The following is a 16,970-nucleotide window of genomic DNA, read 5'->3' on the forward strand; positions in this document are numbered from 1 at the left end:
TAAATAATGTCATCAGTGGTATGCCGAGGAGAATTTGATCTTATTTACCTCACCAGATATGGCAAATATGGAAATACAAAAGCTAAGGGTATTTTGCCTCCATTGAGATCCACTACCTGCTGGCTCATGGGAACAGAGGGCAACCCCTTGTCAAAGTAACAGCTTTTGGCTGTAGCTCTTTGGGACCTTTCATGGCCACATTCCAGCCTGTAACTTCACTCTTGTCTTCCAGCCATTTGTTACCTCACTACTGTTTCCTTAATCAAAAAGGGACATGGATATTAACTTCCCAGAAGGAAGAGGGGATTAGTCCTGCAGAATTTAGGCAAACAAATGCTATGTGTATGGAGGGGTTAACTGAAGTTGGTGGGATTGTTTGTGTACATTGGATTTAAGGGGATCCAGCCTAAAGGCAGAGTAGCTTCAGCTACTTCCTGGCCCAGGTGATTAATGTTAAGTCCCCCTCAGGGCCAGATCCTGTAGTGTGTGCTTAGCACACAGATGTGTTGCATTGACTTCTACAGAAGTCAAGGAACTGAACACATCACTGGATGCATTCAGGTTTGCATTTGGCAAGAAGGGGCTCCAGAGACTTAAAGCTAGCATAAGTGACAATACACTATTGTAACAATTTTCTTGTTAGATGGCTGAAGATGATACCACATACACTGGCCAAATTAATCTTCTAAAGCTCTGACTCTGTGGGGATTAGTGCAGAAAATGCTGAAAAAAACACAACCTTGGGTATTGCATGGTACCCCTGTAAACTCAATGGAGCTCAAAAGGTAACAAAGTTAAGAGTCATACTGAGCTGGAGTAAAATGAGATTCTCCAGAAGATGTAGGGGATTTGTGTTTTGACACCAAATATTAACATGTAGAAATTTCAGCCTCATGAAGTTTTAATGGAAGAAAGTAGCTTAATCACTGGGTATATTTTGCTGCTTTAGCTGAAAGTTTAACATCACAAAATGACATCTTGCTATGCAGCTTTAAGAATCACACAATTGTATTTAATAATTTCCCATTTTGTTCAAGTCTTCTGTTCATTAAGGACTCTTCACCTGTTTGCAGTTTCCAGTTTTCAAATGGATGATGCAGCTGATGCATAGCTTAAATGTTCATTCTCATGTATCATAATTAATAAATAATCATATCACATACATAGAATTTTACAGGTACTCGTAAAATGATTTTACAGTTCTATTAAATATATAGATAAAATAATCACTGCTATATAAAAAAATCATTTTAAAACAGCCAAACTCTCAAGCTTTGCATAAAATTCTGTAGACACATTCATTACAATCTAGAAACGCAATAAAAATACATTTTAGAGCTCAATCCATCAAAAATATTCATGGCATTGAAAAGTGATTGTCCTTTTTTTACTGTAATCTGTGCTTGTCCTGTGTTTTCACTGATCATGTAGATTTGTTTGTAGATTATGTGACTGCTAAACTCATTTCTCCATCTCTAAGCCATCTGCCCCATAAAAGTTTAACCAGGGTTCTGTCTTTAACAGCTGTCTTTCCTTACACTTTCTATAAAACCACAACAAAAAGCTTTGCAGTTAAATTAGACAACTACAGTAACATTAAACAATCCTGTTACAGTTGTCTCTGTCTTGAATGGTGCTTCTGTGAACAAAGATCCTTTACCCAGTGATTCTCAAGCACTTTCTGACACTTACACTTCACGATACTGTGCTACCCACACATTTGTTCAAGAACAATGGAATTTAGAAACAGTGGTAACACATTGGTACCCTTGTGTGAGTTCTGCTGCTAAATCAAAATACAAAAACTGCAGTCAGTACAAGCTTAGCATTTTTCAAAAACCTAGGAAAATTTATATCAACAGTGGACATATCTGTTGGAAAATGGATAGTTTTTCCACCAGCCTTTAAAACCTCCAATGCCTCAAGCCAGTCCTCTAGCCAGCAGTTTAAAACAGGTTTTGCTATTGCTTCACAATCAGACTTTTATCCTGTAAGCTCAGAGCAGGACACAAAGTCCATCAACAAGCAATGTTTTCAGAATGGGGCACTTGTACTGAGGGACTGGACAGCTGCCATGTGGACAAAGAACTGGAGGCTTACACATCAATTTAAAAGAGAGAAGCTGATGCTTATGCAGTTGTCCCTTGTTTGCAGTTCCAAATAATGGAAAAGCTCCTGATGAGCTAGGACTCTTTTGTGCCAGTATTATCACTCTTAACTCTTAACTCTTTACCCTGGATCTTCTTACCCATGGAACAGGTAAGGTAGACTGGTTCTGTAACAAGAACAACACAGCCAAACAAACCCAAATTTGGAAAGCAACTTAATGCCAAGTACCATGGACTAATTTAGGTGGTTTTTTTTCATCTGTTTTGCACAGAAGAAAAAGTCTCTATCTCTTCATGGGATCCACTGGAAAGTGTACATCAGTTTAAACACTGGGTGAGATGATCAAGAGGACTGCTGGATGCTGTTTGACATCTGAACTATTCATTTCACTGTTTCAGTCACTGTTCATCAGTAGGAAATGAAAAAGAAAACCCTGGGTTTTCTCCTGCTTGGAAGAAAATAATGTATCACAAAGTTGACAGCCCCAGTGTATTCCCATTCACTTTGTATGTCAGTTGTTAAGATGAGACATCCAAAGACCTCCTCGTTTTCATTAATTTTCTTGCAAGGAAGGAGAGATGGCAAGAGAGTTTCCTTTGAATTAACTTTGGCAGCTGTAAAGTTCTACAAAGAGACTGTAATTCAAATACAGATAATCTCTGCTGAAGACTAAGAAGTGTGGAAGAACCAGAGAATATGATACAAAAGCTCAGAAAAACTTGTCATAAACCAAAGGAGAACATAAGGAATTGGACACATTGAAGAGCTGACAAGACTTTTACTCCAAACTAGTGTACCTTGCTACTTGCTGCTATGAAATAGCTGCCATGCCCCAGCCTGGTATTCACTGGATTTCAAGATAAGGATACAAAGTTTCTTGGTATTAACTTTAATTCTCTCAAGAGAAAAAACACCAGCCCTTCAATTTCATATTTTAATCTACTTCAAGAAAGCATCTTCAAAATTTCTAACAGGTTTTCTTCTGGAATAAAGTATCACTGTCTTCATCAACAACCACAACATGCACAACATCATCATCTGATTCCAAATGCTTAACATTTTTATCAGCAAGATGAAAGACTCTTTACTTTCCTTACTCTGATTTATCCTGAATTAAGTTGGGAAGCTTGGATCTTTTCCTTAGGAGGCAGAAAGGATCTTAGTTTTAGCTTCATGGGAGGAATCTAACTCTAGTCAAGGGCAACAGGACAAAATACAAAAGTTTTCAGCTTTCTGTTGACTGAAATAGATTCAGATTTTTACCTTCAGTGTTTGATCTCCTGCTATGCACTGCTGCTCAGAAGAAAAATCACAGGGAAGCAAAAAGTTTATAAAGAAGAATGAAGTATGATGGCTGGTTAGGATTACCCTGGAAGGTGACATAACTAAAACCAGGTTTTAAATACCTGCAGATGAGTTGCTATATATTCTGATGTGTCCTGACCAGGTACTGGTAGTTCAGTTGAAAACTAAGCCAAGGCAGAGATCCACCTTATGCTAAATCAAAATGTTATACCTATAGCTATGCATTGTAACTTTCACTCAATGTGAATTATGAAACTCTGCATTTTAGGAAGCACATTGTGGTCAACCTTATGAATTTTCAAGTGGAAGCAGCACCAGGATATAGCTCATAAAGCATACTAGGAAACTAAAAATGTGCTGATGAAAAATAGTGACTACACTACAAGTCACTACAAGTTACATAGAGAAAAGTTGCTATTAAATTGAATTTGAAGCCCTCTCTTCTGTCTTGTAATGTACAGGTACACCTCCTCTGGCAAAAATCCTAAATCAAATATCCTAAAGTGATCACTGATGTGGACAAAAATTACAAGATGCAGAAGTGGCTCAAGTGTGTCTATGGACAAGCCACAACATTTTCTTCAGTTTCACTAGAAAGCAAGAACCAGCTGTCAACATTTCTCTGTATTTAATTTTACATCTGTCACTTCTTTTGCTATTGATTTGGGCAGTTAAAGGGTATTTCTAATACTTTTACCATGTACTTGTGCCTTAACAGTAGCCTCAGCAATTCAGGTTACCTATTCTTTTTTTGCATCTTAAAAAAAGTGAAATCTTCACTGTATCTGGGAAGCCAAAGAAGCAGAAGCAGTCTCAGAAGCAGCAAGGTATATTTTTAAAACAAACAAAACAAAAGTAAGCCAAATCAAAACCATGCTATCTGCTCCTGATAAAATTATTGAATTTCTTCAAGATCTTTTCAAAGATGGCCACCATCAGTAAGGTACAAAAAATGGATTTCTTCAGGTATTCACTACAGCAGTTTCTGGGCTAATATTTCCCATCTGATACATCCTAAGAAGCAGCTAATATGGATGCTCTTCACACTTCACACTCGATTTGCTCCAGCAAATTAAACATAACAAAAGGTGCAGGATAAAAATTCCTGCAAATTAAACATAACAAAAGGTATAGGATACAAATCAATTTAAATCCTAAAAACCCTAACTCCTCCACCCAGTTAGCCCTCAACCTGATTTTGTTGCTCTGCTGGATTTGCATTAGAATTGTAATCAATTCCTGGGGTAAGCGTGTTCCACCACCTGCAGCTCTGCTCTGCCTCCAGCTCTCTCTGAATTCCCTGGAAAATGGAACAAAGGATTTCTAGCCCTGCTCTTGAAGGTCAGACAGGTTCATAGGCAAGTCACCACCAACCCTTTTCCACAACTGTCTGGTCCTACGTAAGTAAATGGAGCCAGAAGAATAATTTTTGAAGACTAGAGCTCTGAACTGTTCATATTTCTACTGATAATTACCTGGTTTTGTTTAGCATCTTATAAAGCAAGGCACAAATATACAAAATTGCATCTACTAAATCAGGTAATTTATATATATATTTACACAATTACCATAATGTAAAATGTGCTTAGACATTTTTATAGCACAACAGTAGAGGAACTGAGAACAACCTGATTATAAACTCAAAATACCAGATCCTATATTTCTGTTTGTGCTTCACCTGAAGGAACATACTCATATGCAGATACACAAAACAATCCAGCCACTGTCCTTTATTTTTCCACACCTCAGAGTGATCAAACTTTGTTGCTGCGGAGCTGAGGAATGAGTAAAAGGCAGTAGACCAGCACCCAGAAGAAAATAATGAAGTAGAATAGCTCTGGCTGCTCAGCAATCCCCATCTCATGAGCTGGTGCTGGAATCTCACTTGCTTCTAAGTCCTTTTTCTTCCTAAAAACAGGAGAATTTATTTAGATGCATGAAAAAGCAGAAAAAAAATTCACTGTTAATATCTACTGTAAAGATCAGAGGGCACACTAAAAGACAACAGGTCTTTCGCAGTGTGTTTCCATAGAAGCAAAACCATACATAGCAATTAATCCTCAGAAAACTGGACAAGTTCTCAGGTAGTTTAAACACATGCCAGTACATTCCTTTGATGCAAGGTTAAAAAGATACCCTTTTATATAGGGAACAGTAAACACAGCTTTGGGCTACACGTGTCACACTTTCACTTTTTAATTATATACTGTATCTGACTTGATATACTTTCCCCAAGTCATCTACTTTCAGAGCTTCTTCTGGCAGACACCAAAATAGTAAATAGAAAAAGCCCAAGACTTCCAGAAACCAAATAGCAGTCGAGGTTTTGTAGGACAACTCCAAAATTCCAACCTTCCAGAATTCCAGCTGTGGTTCCTAAGAGCAAATCCCGATGGACTCTGCCAGCACCATTGAGAGCTCACAAAGACAAAAAAAGTCTTCTTAAAAAAGATGCAAGATGTTACACTTATTTAATAATACTATATGAATTATCCTCTGGTAGACTTTTTTTTTAATCTACCTTTGGCTAAAACTGTTTATTGCCCTGCTTTAATGTGCCCTTTTTCTGGCTTGGGTCATCCTACTTGCTCAGGTATTATACTGGATACATATCTGAGCGTTACACAAAAATAGCACAATATCAGCTGTCTGCAAAGAGGCATAACTGTGACAGCTATTCATGTATTTTTGAAAACAGAAATGTTAGGACAAGGAGAGTAAGACACAAGATCCTGATAATATTTTCTGTGTTTTCTGCATTTAAATGCAGCCATCATTTTAACTAAAAGTTCTGGGAGGTATTATTCACCATCAAGGTAGAGTGAAAACATAAACAAATCCTTGTTTCTTATATATATGTAGATCCTAATACCAGAGGAATGAATTCTCTGAGTTAGGATCCATCACAACAGCCTAAGTCATATATACATACACACCCTAAAAGCATTTACAAATTATAGAAACTCATGGGTGCCCTAACAGAGGTCAAAATTCCACTGAAGCTTTTTTCCCTGGCACTGTCCACACTAAATATTGTCTTGACAGTCTTCCAAACCTGGGAAGAGTCACCCTTGCCAGAGGGCCTCATATTTTCAGTCCTCCTACTCTTTTCTTGCTTTGATATATCCACTATGTGGGGAAAGTGCTCTCTATCTTGATTAGGCAGTTGAATCTTTCAAGTCAAGAAAAACCATTTAGTCAAGGGGGAGACTACTAATAAATTTTGTATCTTACACATATGGAAATACCAGTTCTAAGACATTACAGAGGATGTCCAGCCAGTAGCCCCCATTATAGTTTATTTTAATTTCCCTTTGGAGCCTTGTCAGAGCTACCTAGGAGTTATGGATTCCTTGCAAAAGGCTTTGTCTGAATAAGAACGACTCACCTGATGATTAATGGATTTTCACCCATATCTGTCATCTTCTGGTCATTTTCAATGTAAGTTTCCTTAAACAAACAAACACATAAGAAATAGATAATGTAAAAAAATAAAATTCCGCATCTTGCAAGCAGGAAGTAGTGTGTGCATTTTATGCAGAGTATTTCCAATGTCTGCTCAAATAAAATGAAAGTGTGCTTAGAAATTTATTCCCTACCTGCACATCCACCACTGCAGCCTGGTAAGCACAGAGAAAAGGAAAAACAGTTTTGAAAAAAGATTTTTTGTCCTTTTAACTCTTTATATTCAGTTGACTAAAACTTGCCTTGTTTAGATGTATCTCTGATAGCTCTGACAGCATTGCAAAGCTAGAGCCCCTGTATGAAACCTACATTCTATTGAACACTAGTGGCAGCATTTCTTTAAAACTCCAACGTCAGAATTTTATTTTGTGCTGAAAGAGCCGTATTCCTATTGCTGCTCAATGTGCCCAGATTGCTGTTGCTGTCCCTTCTTTCCAAGTTAAAAATAAAAAGCCAGAGCTCAGTTGTTTAGCATACTCTCAAGAAACCAGTATGAATGATGCTGGCCATTATGGGTGCAGTTTCACATTACAGCTGGAATCCTTTCAGAGTTAGCTGCTGCTATAGAGATAACATAACACACTGCTACTATGAAGGGAAGAGCCCAGTTTTTCATAAAAAGACACCTGGCATTTTTGCAAGGCTGTGAGCAGGACACCAACATATGTACAGAGAATGCACAATCTCAAAGAAACTACAGCAGCAAATAAAGGCAGCTTCAAAGAAGTCAAATGTTGCAGCTCTTAAAAAGTAACCCATAAAGTTACAACAGATTTAAACACAGTACTGTGCACTTCTGTGTGGGTTTATTTGCAGTTCAATAAGGTTCCATTCCATATATTTAGAAGAGTTCAATAAAGCTTTTCATTTATGCCTGGTTTTGGCATTAAAACTATTAGAAGTCACAGGACTTTTGTGTTATCACAGAGCTTACCTATAAAGTAGACCCCTATAAGGTATGAGAACTTTTGGAGTTGAAGAGAAACAGCACTGGGTAAGTTTCCTCATACTTACCTCCTCGGAAGTATTAGGAGACCTTTTTCGGAGGTAAGTGTTGGAATCACTGTTACTGGTCCTGAAATGTTTGCAAAACCAAAATTTTATCAGAATGTTAAGTTTAGCCTTGAATTCAAAGAGAGACACTGCAAATGCATGTGCTTGTTTTGGACTATGAAACCCCACATATATGCATTGTTGCATGTATTTGAATACGGACTTGAATTCACCAGTAACATCATAAAAGACAGCTTTGGCAAAATCTGACTCACAATAGAAAAATCCATATGCTCAAACTGGAATCTTTTCTGAAAAACAATATCTGATAAGATTTTTGCACATTTGCTATACTTTAAGTGAGAGTATACACCAGGTTTTATGGCTGTCTATATAAAGCAAAGATTGACAGACCTTGCAGGGAACAGATAACTTGAAAGAGACAATGGGTTTTTTTCTAAGCAAACCCTTTCAAGTTCATTTGAGTGCTATAGTGATAAGCACCAATAAATTACAGTTCATGTCCCACTCAAATAAATGCCCCAAGTACTAAATTAGATCATCAGAGGGAACAGAAGTGAATGGAGTAATGTGAGCTGGCTGTCTCTGTGCTGGGTCTGGCTGGGGTGCAGTTAACTTGTGGCCCTTGCTTATTTTCCCTGAACTGCCTTTACTTCAATCCATTAGTTTTTGATCTTATATTCTCCCTTCATCCTGCTGAGGATGGGGTGTAAGGGAGTGGCTTGGTGGGCTTGTGATGGCCAGGCAAGGTCAAACTACCACCGGCTCATCCACTTGTTCAAACAGTAAAAAAAAGGCCAACATTCCATCTGTTGGAATGAAGCAGTGTCACAATGCACAGGAATTCTGTGTTATAAAACACTTTCTGTTGAAAAAACAGATATAATACGGTCATGTTCAAAATGTACTGAGGTTCCAGTTGGGTTTTTGTGGCTGAGCTTGTATAGCAAATCAAATCAGGTCCCATTGGCACTGAATCATTCGACTTGCTAAAGAGAAACACAGCAAAAAGCCAATGAGTCCCAAGATACTGCTCCTAAAGAAAGTCTACAAGAAACATTCAGTAGTCAGGGCACACTTCAGAAGACCAGGCATTCATATCAGTCAGGTGTATTTAAGACAAAGTTTATGTGGAATACCTGATAAATTCCTGACAATCAGCAATTTCTTCCAGTTTATCTTGTGATAGAGTCGGAATGCCAAACTCTGAGATGTGTAAATCATCTGCTTTGATCATATTTTTCCCTTTTTCCTCCATGTTACTATTTTTCCCTGGTATCTCCATGGCTGTTGACAAATGCTCTAGATGGTCTACTAGGGCCTGTTGAAATTAAGAGACAATTTGCATTAGGCAAAAATACTGATTCTCTACTCTTCCAAATATCTTAGTGATGTAGCCTAGTCAGATGTTGAATTGAATGTTTGCCAAGACTGAATGTCTTACTAGGGAGAATGAAAAGCAATTAATTTATTGAAAATAATTTTTGATTCATTAAGCTATAAATTCTCATCAGTTCAACATACATACAATTGTCAGGTTTTTTTATATAAGAAGTCATGACATGACATATCTCTTTGAAGTAATCCATAAAGACTTATTTTATTCCGTCCCCAATTAGTCTTTGAAGTTAACAGCAAATTGAATTCATTACTATAGTAACTGTTGGGACTAAAACATGTCCAAGCAACTTGCCTAAGAAACACGTAGACCAACATTAAATGGACACTCATTCCTGGATGAAACTGTCTAGAATTACTGCTCTGGAGAACTTGTAAGACAACTCAAATACAGTGTCTGCAAGTAGAGATGTAGTAGCAAATGGCCTAAATGAAATACACAGAATAATTACCAAAATCCCCTTTCTCCACCACCAGTGTAGAAAAGTTTTGCCCATGTAATTTACCATACTCAGATTGGTTTAAATGTTTGAAGGCAAAATTAATTGGATCCAGAAAAAAAAATTACCTTTGCCTGTATCCTTTCTCTATCAGCAATACTACATTTTGTTAATCTCAGAAATTAAAAATTATTAAGAATACCCTATTTGATAATTATTTTTTGCCTAGAGTTAGACAGGAACCTCAAATTATTTTAAAATATAATTTAAAAATTACATTTTTGCAGTATTAGGCCTTCCTCTCTTAATGTCAGATAATCTCAGGAGTTTGCAATACCATTTGTTCCAGTAGGGGGCTGTGGCAAACAGTGTTATGGGACAGGAAACCTAATAATTTTACATATTTCTCCAAAGCACTGCAAAATGAAAGCAAATTAAAACCCTTGAGGTCAGATTCTAATCCCTCATATATGCACAAAAAAATGGTGATAATAAAAAAGTACCTCAGGATGTTGTGGAAGAATGGTATCTTGATGGTTGGCGGCCTTTTTGCCATCTTTTTCAATTTCTAACTCTTCTTCTGCTAGTAATAGCACTTCTTCATTGGAAGAATTAATGTGGCTGTTAGTTTCTGTGGCTTCCTCCTTGCCATTCTCAGCATCCATTTCTGATGGGGGGACACCTAATTTATTCCTCAGGTCTGGCTCTGGAGAATCTTCCTTGTAGCTCTGTTCTGGTGAGCCCTTCTCATGTAACTTTTCCTTTAATGTTTCAGAAGCATCTTTATTATTTCCAATATCATACCCTCCAATACAAGGCTCAAGGTAAGCATCCAAAACTGCTGATATGGGAACATTATAATGTGGATAATAAAAGAGATCGTGGGGTATCACAGATACTTTTGAAGAACTGAGTGGCACTTCAGATGAAGAGTCAACTTCATCACCGCTCTCAGGGTCCTCTGAATCTTTAGGCACATCTGAGAGAGAGTCATCAGATGTTTCATGCTGTCTAGATAGTTCTTGGCTTTTGAGATTAGAACCATTCAGTGAACAATGGTTAGTCTCTACTGTCTCAAAGTCAGGGGATTGATCTGTATGTTCATTTTGTAGAAGTTTCATTTCCTCATTTAGAAGTTGAAGAACATACTTTTGTGTATCCTCTTGTTTTGAGGTATCTTCCGGTAAAATAATTGAAGCTTTTGGTTTGCTCTCTTCTACTTTATTTATAGATTCATCTGTAAGTATACCTGAAGTCCAGGATAATGGACTCAGCGAAGAAGTATTGGCTGAAAGGCTCTTAGTTTCATTGTCATATTCAGTTGAGGTTTCTTTAGTTAATTCTTCCGAATAGTCTTCAAAAGAGTCAACAGAATTTTTCTGATGTGCTGGAATGGATGGAGAAGGGGCATCATTCTGTTTCAGTTGACCATCAGTTATGACCCCTTCACCTGGCACGAATTTATCACTTAGACCCTCCCAAGAGGAACTGGATTCAAAAGTGACAGAGCCTGTAATTTTCAGGGAGGTGGGCCTCTGAGGCTCCTCTTCAGACATTTCCTGTGAATCACCTAACACTTGACTGAATTTCCCATTACATTTTTCAGGAGCAGTTTCTGATGGCAATCTCTCAGGGGTGTCATGAATAAGAACCTTTGGAGGTGCAGGATGACGCCTTTCATGATTAACCATGTACATGTTTTCATCACTTTCACTTAAAATTAGGATTTTGCTTTCTTTTTCTGAAGGAGAATCTTTGATATGGACATATGTGGACTCAATTGGAAGCTCCTTGTCAGGATCCATAAAATCTTCCTGTAAGTGATGATAAACCATTAAAAGACAAATCCTACCTCATATTACTTTTCCCAAACACTACTACAGAGAGAATTACTGCCTAGCCCATCATCCCATTACTTTGTGAATGGCCAGTTAATGACTTGCTTATTTTCAAAATAGGGAAACCAATCTGGCAAGTCAAGTGACTTGAACAAAGCTCAATGTCAAGAAGCCACTTGTACAAGAAAATCAGAATGCAGACAAGCCTACTCCTCAGTTGTTAATGCATTCATCTCCCCTTGCTGCACCTGTGGAGCTTGGCTTTTTGACACAATCCCAGACCTTAGGAATAAAAGGAATAAAATAAATCTAGCAAATCCACTATAGCCACTGTGAAAATACGTTAACATACCACATTAGTCCGTTCCAACACACTGTTTTTTTTAAAGTAGGCTTTTCCTTTGCCCATTAAAATGCCTACAAATCTTAACACCAACAAGTCTTACTGCTCATCTAATCTGGTATGAATTTTAAGATTATTATAATAATTCTAACTCCAGTGACTTAGTAATGGCCAACAACATAATAAGCTAAAAATACATACCAAGAGGAATATTCAGTCAAGAAAGGAGAATTCCTTTTATGTAGGAACCATCATTTATGTGCATGTACTCTAGCAAGAAAATTTGCCCAGATACTCAAGGGACACTGAGTCCCTTAGAAACTCTTTCAAAACAGAAGACCATGTAGAACTAGCTTTGTCTGGAAGTATGAGCAGCGTCCAGAACAGTTTTTCAGCATATGCAAATTTCCTCTCCGGTTCCTGGGACTTCCCATTCTTCCCGAAGTATTCTGACTCCTACCATTTCATTCCTCTGTAACTTTATCCTCTCTTTCTCCAAAAGACCTTTGTCAATCCTTGACACTGTCAATCCCTACATGATCCTCAATTTGTTATTTTTTTATAAAGTCTGCATTAAAGTCATGGTCCTTTAAGGTGAAATTTATTTCATGCTTACAATGAGTGCTTTAGATTGCTGCATTGACAAGGCTCAGCTTCTGATATGTATTTGATACCTGCTGCTAAATCCATATTGATTGTGGCCCTCAAACTCGGTAAGATAGAAGTCAAACTGGCATTCAAAGTCCAATGAATCATCACTGAAGGGATAAATTTCAGCCTTATTCTGAAAGTAATACAACAAAGTAGTAGAGCCCTATGTATCCAGATCTAAACTCAGAAAGTTATGTTTGGATGTCAATGTTTAACAGCACAATTCTACCTAAAACATTTTAACAATCACCAAAGGAAATCCACTTGACTGCATTTAACAAAAATGTGAAACATTAGAAATGAGTTTGAGTTTTATGTTGAACAGTTTAGAAAGAAACCAGGCAATACAGAAGTATCTGACTTTACTAACTATGCCAAAGCAAATTTAAAAAAAAAAATAATGACATAGGAGTAAACACATACCCCTTCCAGCTCCGGGAAGTGTTCCAGGAATTGTGCCACATATGTCACAATTGACTGCTCATCGGGTGATTCCACCATGATATCTATGGAGACACAAGGAGCCTGAGCACAGGAGGCTTGAAAATGCTCTTGCAGAGCACCAGATTGTCAAACATTTATCCTGCCTTTATGATGAGAGAAATAATAGCTACAGATGCTTTTCTTTTGCTGACAGAACTGAGTGCAAAACTTATTACTGTTGATGGTACTTGAAAAAAGTTCTCAACTTCATACACACATTATTTTTTTTCCTGTTTCGAAATACACACCAAACCCTGATCAGGGTCCATTTCCATCCACAGTGGTGCTGTCATTAGACAGTGATCCGGTTCACTGACTGCACAGAGGTTTATTTTTAGCAGGATGGCCCAGTCTTCTAAAAGGTGACCCACAAAAGCACAAATAACCAATCTGTGCTTTCAATCATAAAACCAAGGCCTAATACCTACGTAGTGGCATTCAGTAAAAAAGACTGTTAGAAGCAGCTCCATTTATATAAATGTATTTATACACATACATATTTGCTTATGTTTGCATATATAAATATGTGTATATATGTGTATATATACATTGTAAAGGAAAAACTGGGAGATACATTTGCATAGGTATCTGCCCATTTTGCTGGTGTAGCAGACTCACACACTTAATCCTGGAGTGAAATTTAGTCTCTTGACAATTGTAGGCATTACAAAATGGTGCTGATGCACTGTGATGCCTCTCAGCACAAAAGGGTAGTGATTAATGTCCAATCATAATGTAGATATCACATAGCATCTCAAAGTTAGCCAGGACCAGTGTACATAGCTAGAACTATGGTAAAATCTTGGCCCCCAAGGAGCTTACTACTACAACTGGAAGCATATGACTACAAGGCAGTGACTTTGGTTTTAATATTTCTCAGCAATCAACCCAACACACTGATCACATCAACAGTCTCAATCACTGGAAATTTATTTGGTAGGTATCGCAATGCAATATTCATGAATTCATTACAGTTTGAATGTTACCCCACAAAGCTGATGTAGGAGTTTTTTACCTTCTGGTTCTAGGAGCCGAGGAACACCCAGCTTATATTGTGCTATGCTGAAAGCATCCTCCAGGTTTTCTCGAGCAGATTTTTCTAGTGCCTGCTTCATGTCCACCAAAGTAGAGTCTATTGCTTTTATGACAGCTAAGAAAGCAAGGCCACTCCTCCAACTGCTGGCAAAGTCCTGAACTGCAACACCATACCTAAACACAATTACACAGAGTTTACATGGGTGGTTGAGTTAAAAAATCCAAATGAAAGGAAGGCATCATCATTTTCTCCTGAAGACTCCTGAAAATTAAAAGTAACGTTGCTGAGTTTCAGTAGTCACATTTGAGATCTTTCTGGGCTTCAAAACATACAAAATATGTCCACAAAATACATGGATTCACAAACCAGATCAGTGTGATTAACAGCTGACACTGACCTGCTATAAGTAGTCAGAAAAAACAAAGCCCTCAAGAACTCATTTAACATTCATAAAACCAACTCTGTGATTCCTGTTTCTGTTGCTCTCCAAAATTTTAATGCCATAGCTTGGGAAGACTGCCAACACTTAAGTATTTAAAAACATAAGCATAAATGATTCACATTCTTGCATACTTGGCATTCTATAGCAGAAAATTGTGCTTTGCCATATACAAATGGTCACAGTGTATGTAGCACACCAAAAGTGTGCTAGATGCCCACAGTTTGGGAGGAGAAAACCACTGTCAAACTTGCAATTAAATACAGCCCCAGAACAGAAAATTCTGCACAGGTCATTGGATAACAGGATTATAATGATGCAATTATGTTTTTATTAGTGAAGTTGCAAAAATAATTTTCTCCTATTAGATGTTTTCAATTTGTACTCTTTGACTAGACTGAAATGTCCATAGTTTTTACTTTTATTGCCTTCACTTTCCTGTAGTGGAACAAAGCAATCAGATGCCTCTGATTACCGAGAAGTGGGTGTGAGCCGGTATCAAATCCACCTGTGCCCAATCAGGGCAGGCCCCCTATTGAGCATGTGCAAGACCAGGGGGCCAATAAAAGGTGAAACTCACGCCCCCAGACTAGCTCACTCTTGGGTTAGACAAGAGAGACCGGTAGCTCTCAGAGCACTGTATTACCTTCATTGTGCCACTAGGGCTCATTGCCTCTAGGGTGAGGCTCTCTGTGGAGTCTCGAACCCAGGGCCTTCGGCATTGCAGGACTGGGTCTTAACCAGCTGCACCACGAGAGCCTCACCTTAGAGGCGATGAGCCCTAGTGGCGCAATGAAGGTAATACAGTGCTCTGAGAGCTACCGGTCTCTCTTGTCTAACCCAAGAGTGAGCTAGTCTGGGGGCGTGAGTTTCACCTTTTATTGGCCCCCTGGTCTTGCACGTGCTCAATAGGGGGCCTGCCCTGATTGGGCACAGGTGGATTTGATACCGGCTCACACCCACTTCTCGGTAATCAGAGGCATCTGATTGCTTTGTTCCACTACACTTTCCTTTAACCAATTCGTTGTTAATAACATTATCAGTATTATTCTGGGACTAAAACTGTGCTTCTTCTATGGTCTGTACTGGCAGCAGTGACCTATAGATTTAAATGGGACAAGTGTCTCTGCACAATACACACCCTAAGCTTCATCAGAGACAACTATGGGTAGGTGATCCTGCTCTGGCAGGGGTGGTGGACTTGATCTCTTGAGGTCCATTCCAACACCTAACATTCTGTGAATCTGTGATTATGGGATGATGTGGCCCACAGGACCAAATATTTAAGATGTAGATTTGTATCTTCAACACTAAGTATAGAACAGTCATGTTCACAGGCAGATTTCAACATATAAATCCATACAGAGACAAAAATGCTAAATATTCAGCTATCCAATTTGTTTAGGTAAGTTTAACTTGTGCCCTCCTTAAAACTCTCTGGCAGGCATTGGTTCAGATAACAATATATGTAAAATGCAGTCCAAGACTTTACATGTGCACATCTTACCCTAAAGCTTTTAACCCAACAGCAGCTCTGTCAGGTTAGGGCATTACTGGACAAAATGTTTGGAGAACGAACTGCTTTTTTATTAAAGAGGAGAGGGGTGTGTTGAGCAATGGAAATGGACCCAAACATTACATGTTCATGACAAGGCACCTAAGATTAACCCCTTTCCCCTCTTTAATTCTGGGGAAAGAGGGACTCTAAATAGGGGTTTGTCCTTCAAGGCACTCTGGAGCACACAGAGAAGCACCAATTAGATACTGCTTAATTTAAAAGGCTGTTGCTAAAGTCTTTCAATACATTTCTTTTTTGAGTTCACCCTTTGTTTATGCCTACCCTTTAATTAGAAAAAGGCAACAAATAGGCTGTGTGAAAGCCAGGGGAAAGAGAGAGGAGGGAATGATCCTGTCTTAAACAGCACCAACTAGGTCAGTGCAAGTTAACATTTAACACCCAGATCACGAAGCCAGCAATGCACATGGCTTCAAGGTCAGGCAGCTGCTACAGACACATGGCCTCAGTGATACGCTCCCCTGCAGAGACCTTGTGCCTGCAAACTTCAAAAGCAGGAGAAGCCACAGCACATGGTAATGCACACACGGGGAATGAGAGAGAAAAGAACAACTTCAAAAGGGCAGGTGGCAAAACACATTTTTCCACAAGGGTTTGTTAGCTTACTTTCTGGTTTTCCTCTGAACCCAAATTAAAAGGGCTCTGATGGCTTTCCGCTGATCCTTCACTGTGACAGGCATCCTCTCCACGTTGGGAGTGCTGGGGTGGGATGTGTCTGACTCAGGACCACTGGGTCCAGAAGACAGACTGGAAGAGGAGGAGTTCCTGTTGAGGTTACCCGTCAACTCCTTAATCTGTAATAAAAGGCAAAACACACCGTGCTCTGGTTTAACACCAGCTGCACAGAGAACTCAGTGCTGGCTTTCATACAGA

At 38.6% G+C, this 16,970-nt stretch overlaps 1 protein-coding gene across 1 annotated transcript in view; it reads right to left on the reverse strand.

The window, feature by feature from the left end:
* Positions 1 to 883: 883 nt before the first annotated feature.
* Positions 884 to 16,970, reverse strand: part of CLMN (calmin) — a 75,113-nt gene continuing 59,026 nt past the window's right edge. Inside the window, exons 6-13 of the mRNA XM_030452256.1 lie at positions 16,704 to 16,891; positions 14,062 to 14,255; positions 12,987 to 13,069; positions 10,235 to 11,545; positions 9,033 to 9,214; positions 7,894 to 7,954; positions 6,803 to 6,864; positions 884 to 5,322 (exon numbers count right to left, since the gene is read on the reverse strand). Coding sequence (XP_030308116.1) covers positions 5,169 to 5,322; positions 6,803 to 6,864; positions 7,894 to 7,954; positions 9,033 to 9,214; positions 10,235 to 11,545; positions 12,987 to 13,069; positions 14,062 to 14,255; positions 16,704 to 16,891 — 2,235 coding nt within the window. The 3' untranslated portion in view covers positions 884 to 5,168. The remainder of the gene's footprint in view (positions 5,323 to 6,802; positions 6,865 to 7,893; positions 7,955 to 9,032; positions 9,215 to 10,234; positions 11,546 to 12,986; positions 13,070 to 14,061; positions 14,256 to 16,703; positions 16,892 to 16,970) is intronic.

The sequence above is a fragment of the Calypte anna genome, chromosome 5A, assembly GCF_003957555.1.
Source record: "Calypte anna isolate BGI_N300 chromosome 5A, bCalAnn1_v1.p, whole genome shotgun sequence".
Classification (NCBI taxonomy): Eukaryota; Metazoa; Chordata; class Aves; order Apodiformes; family Trochilidae; genus Calypte; species Calypte anna.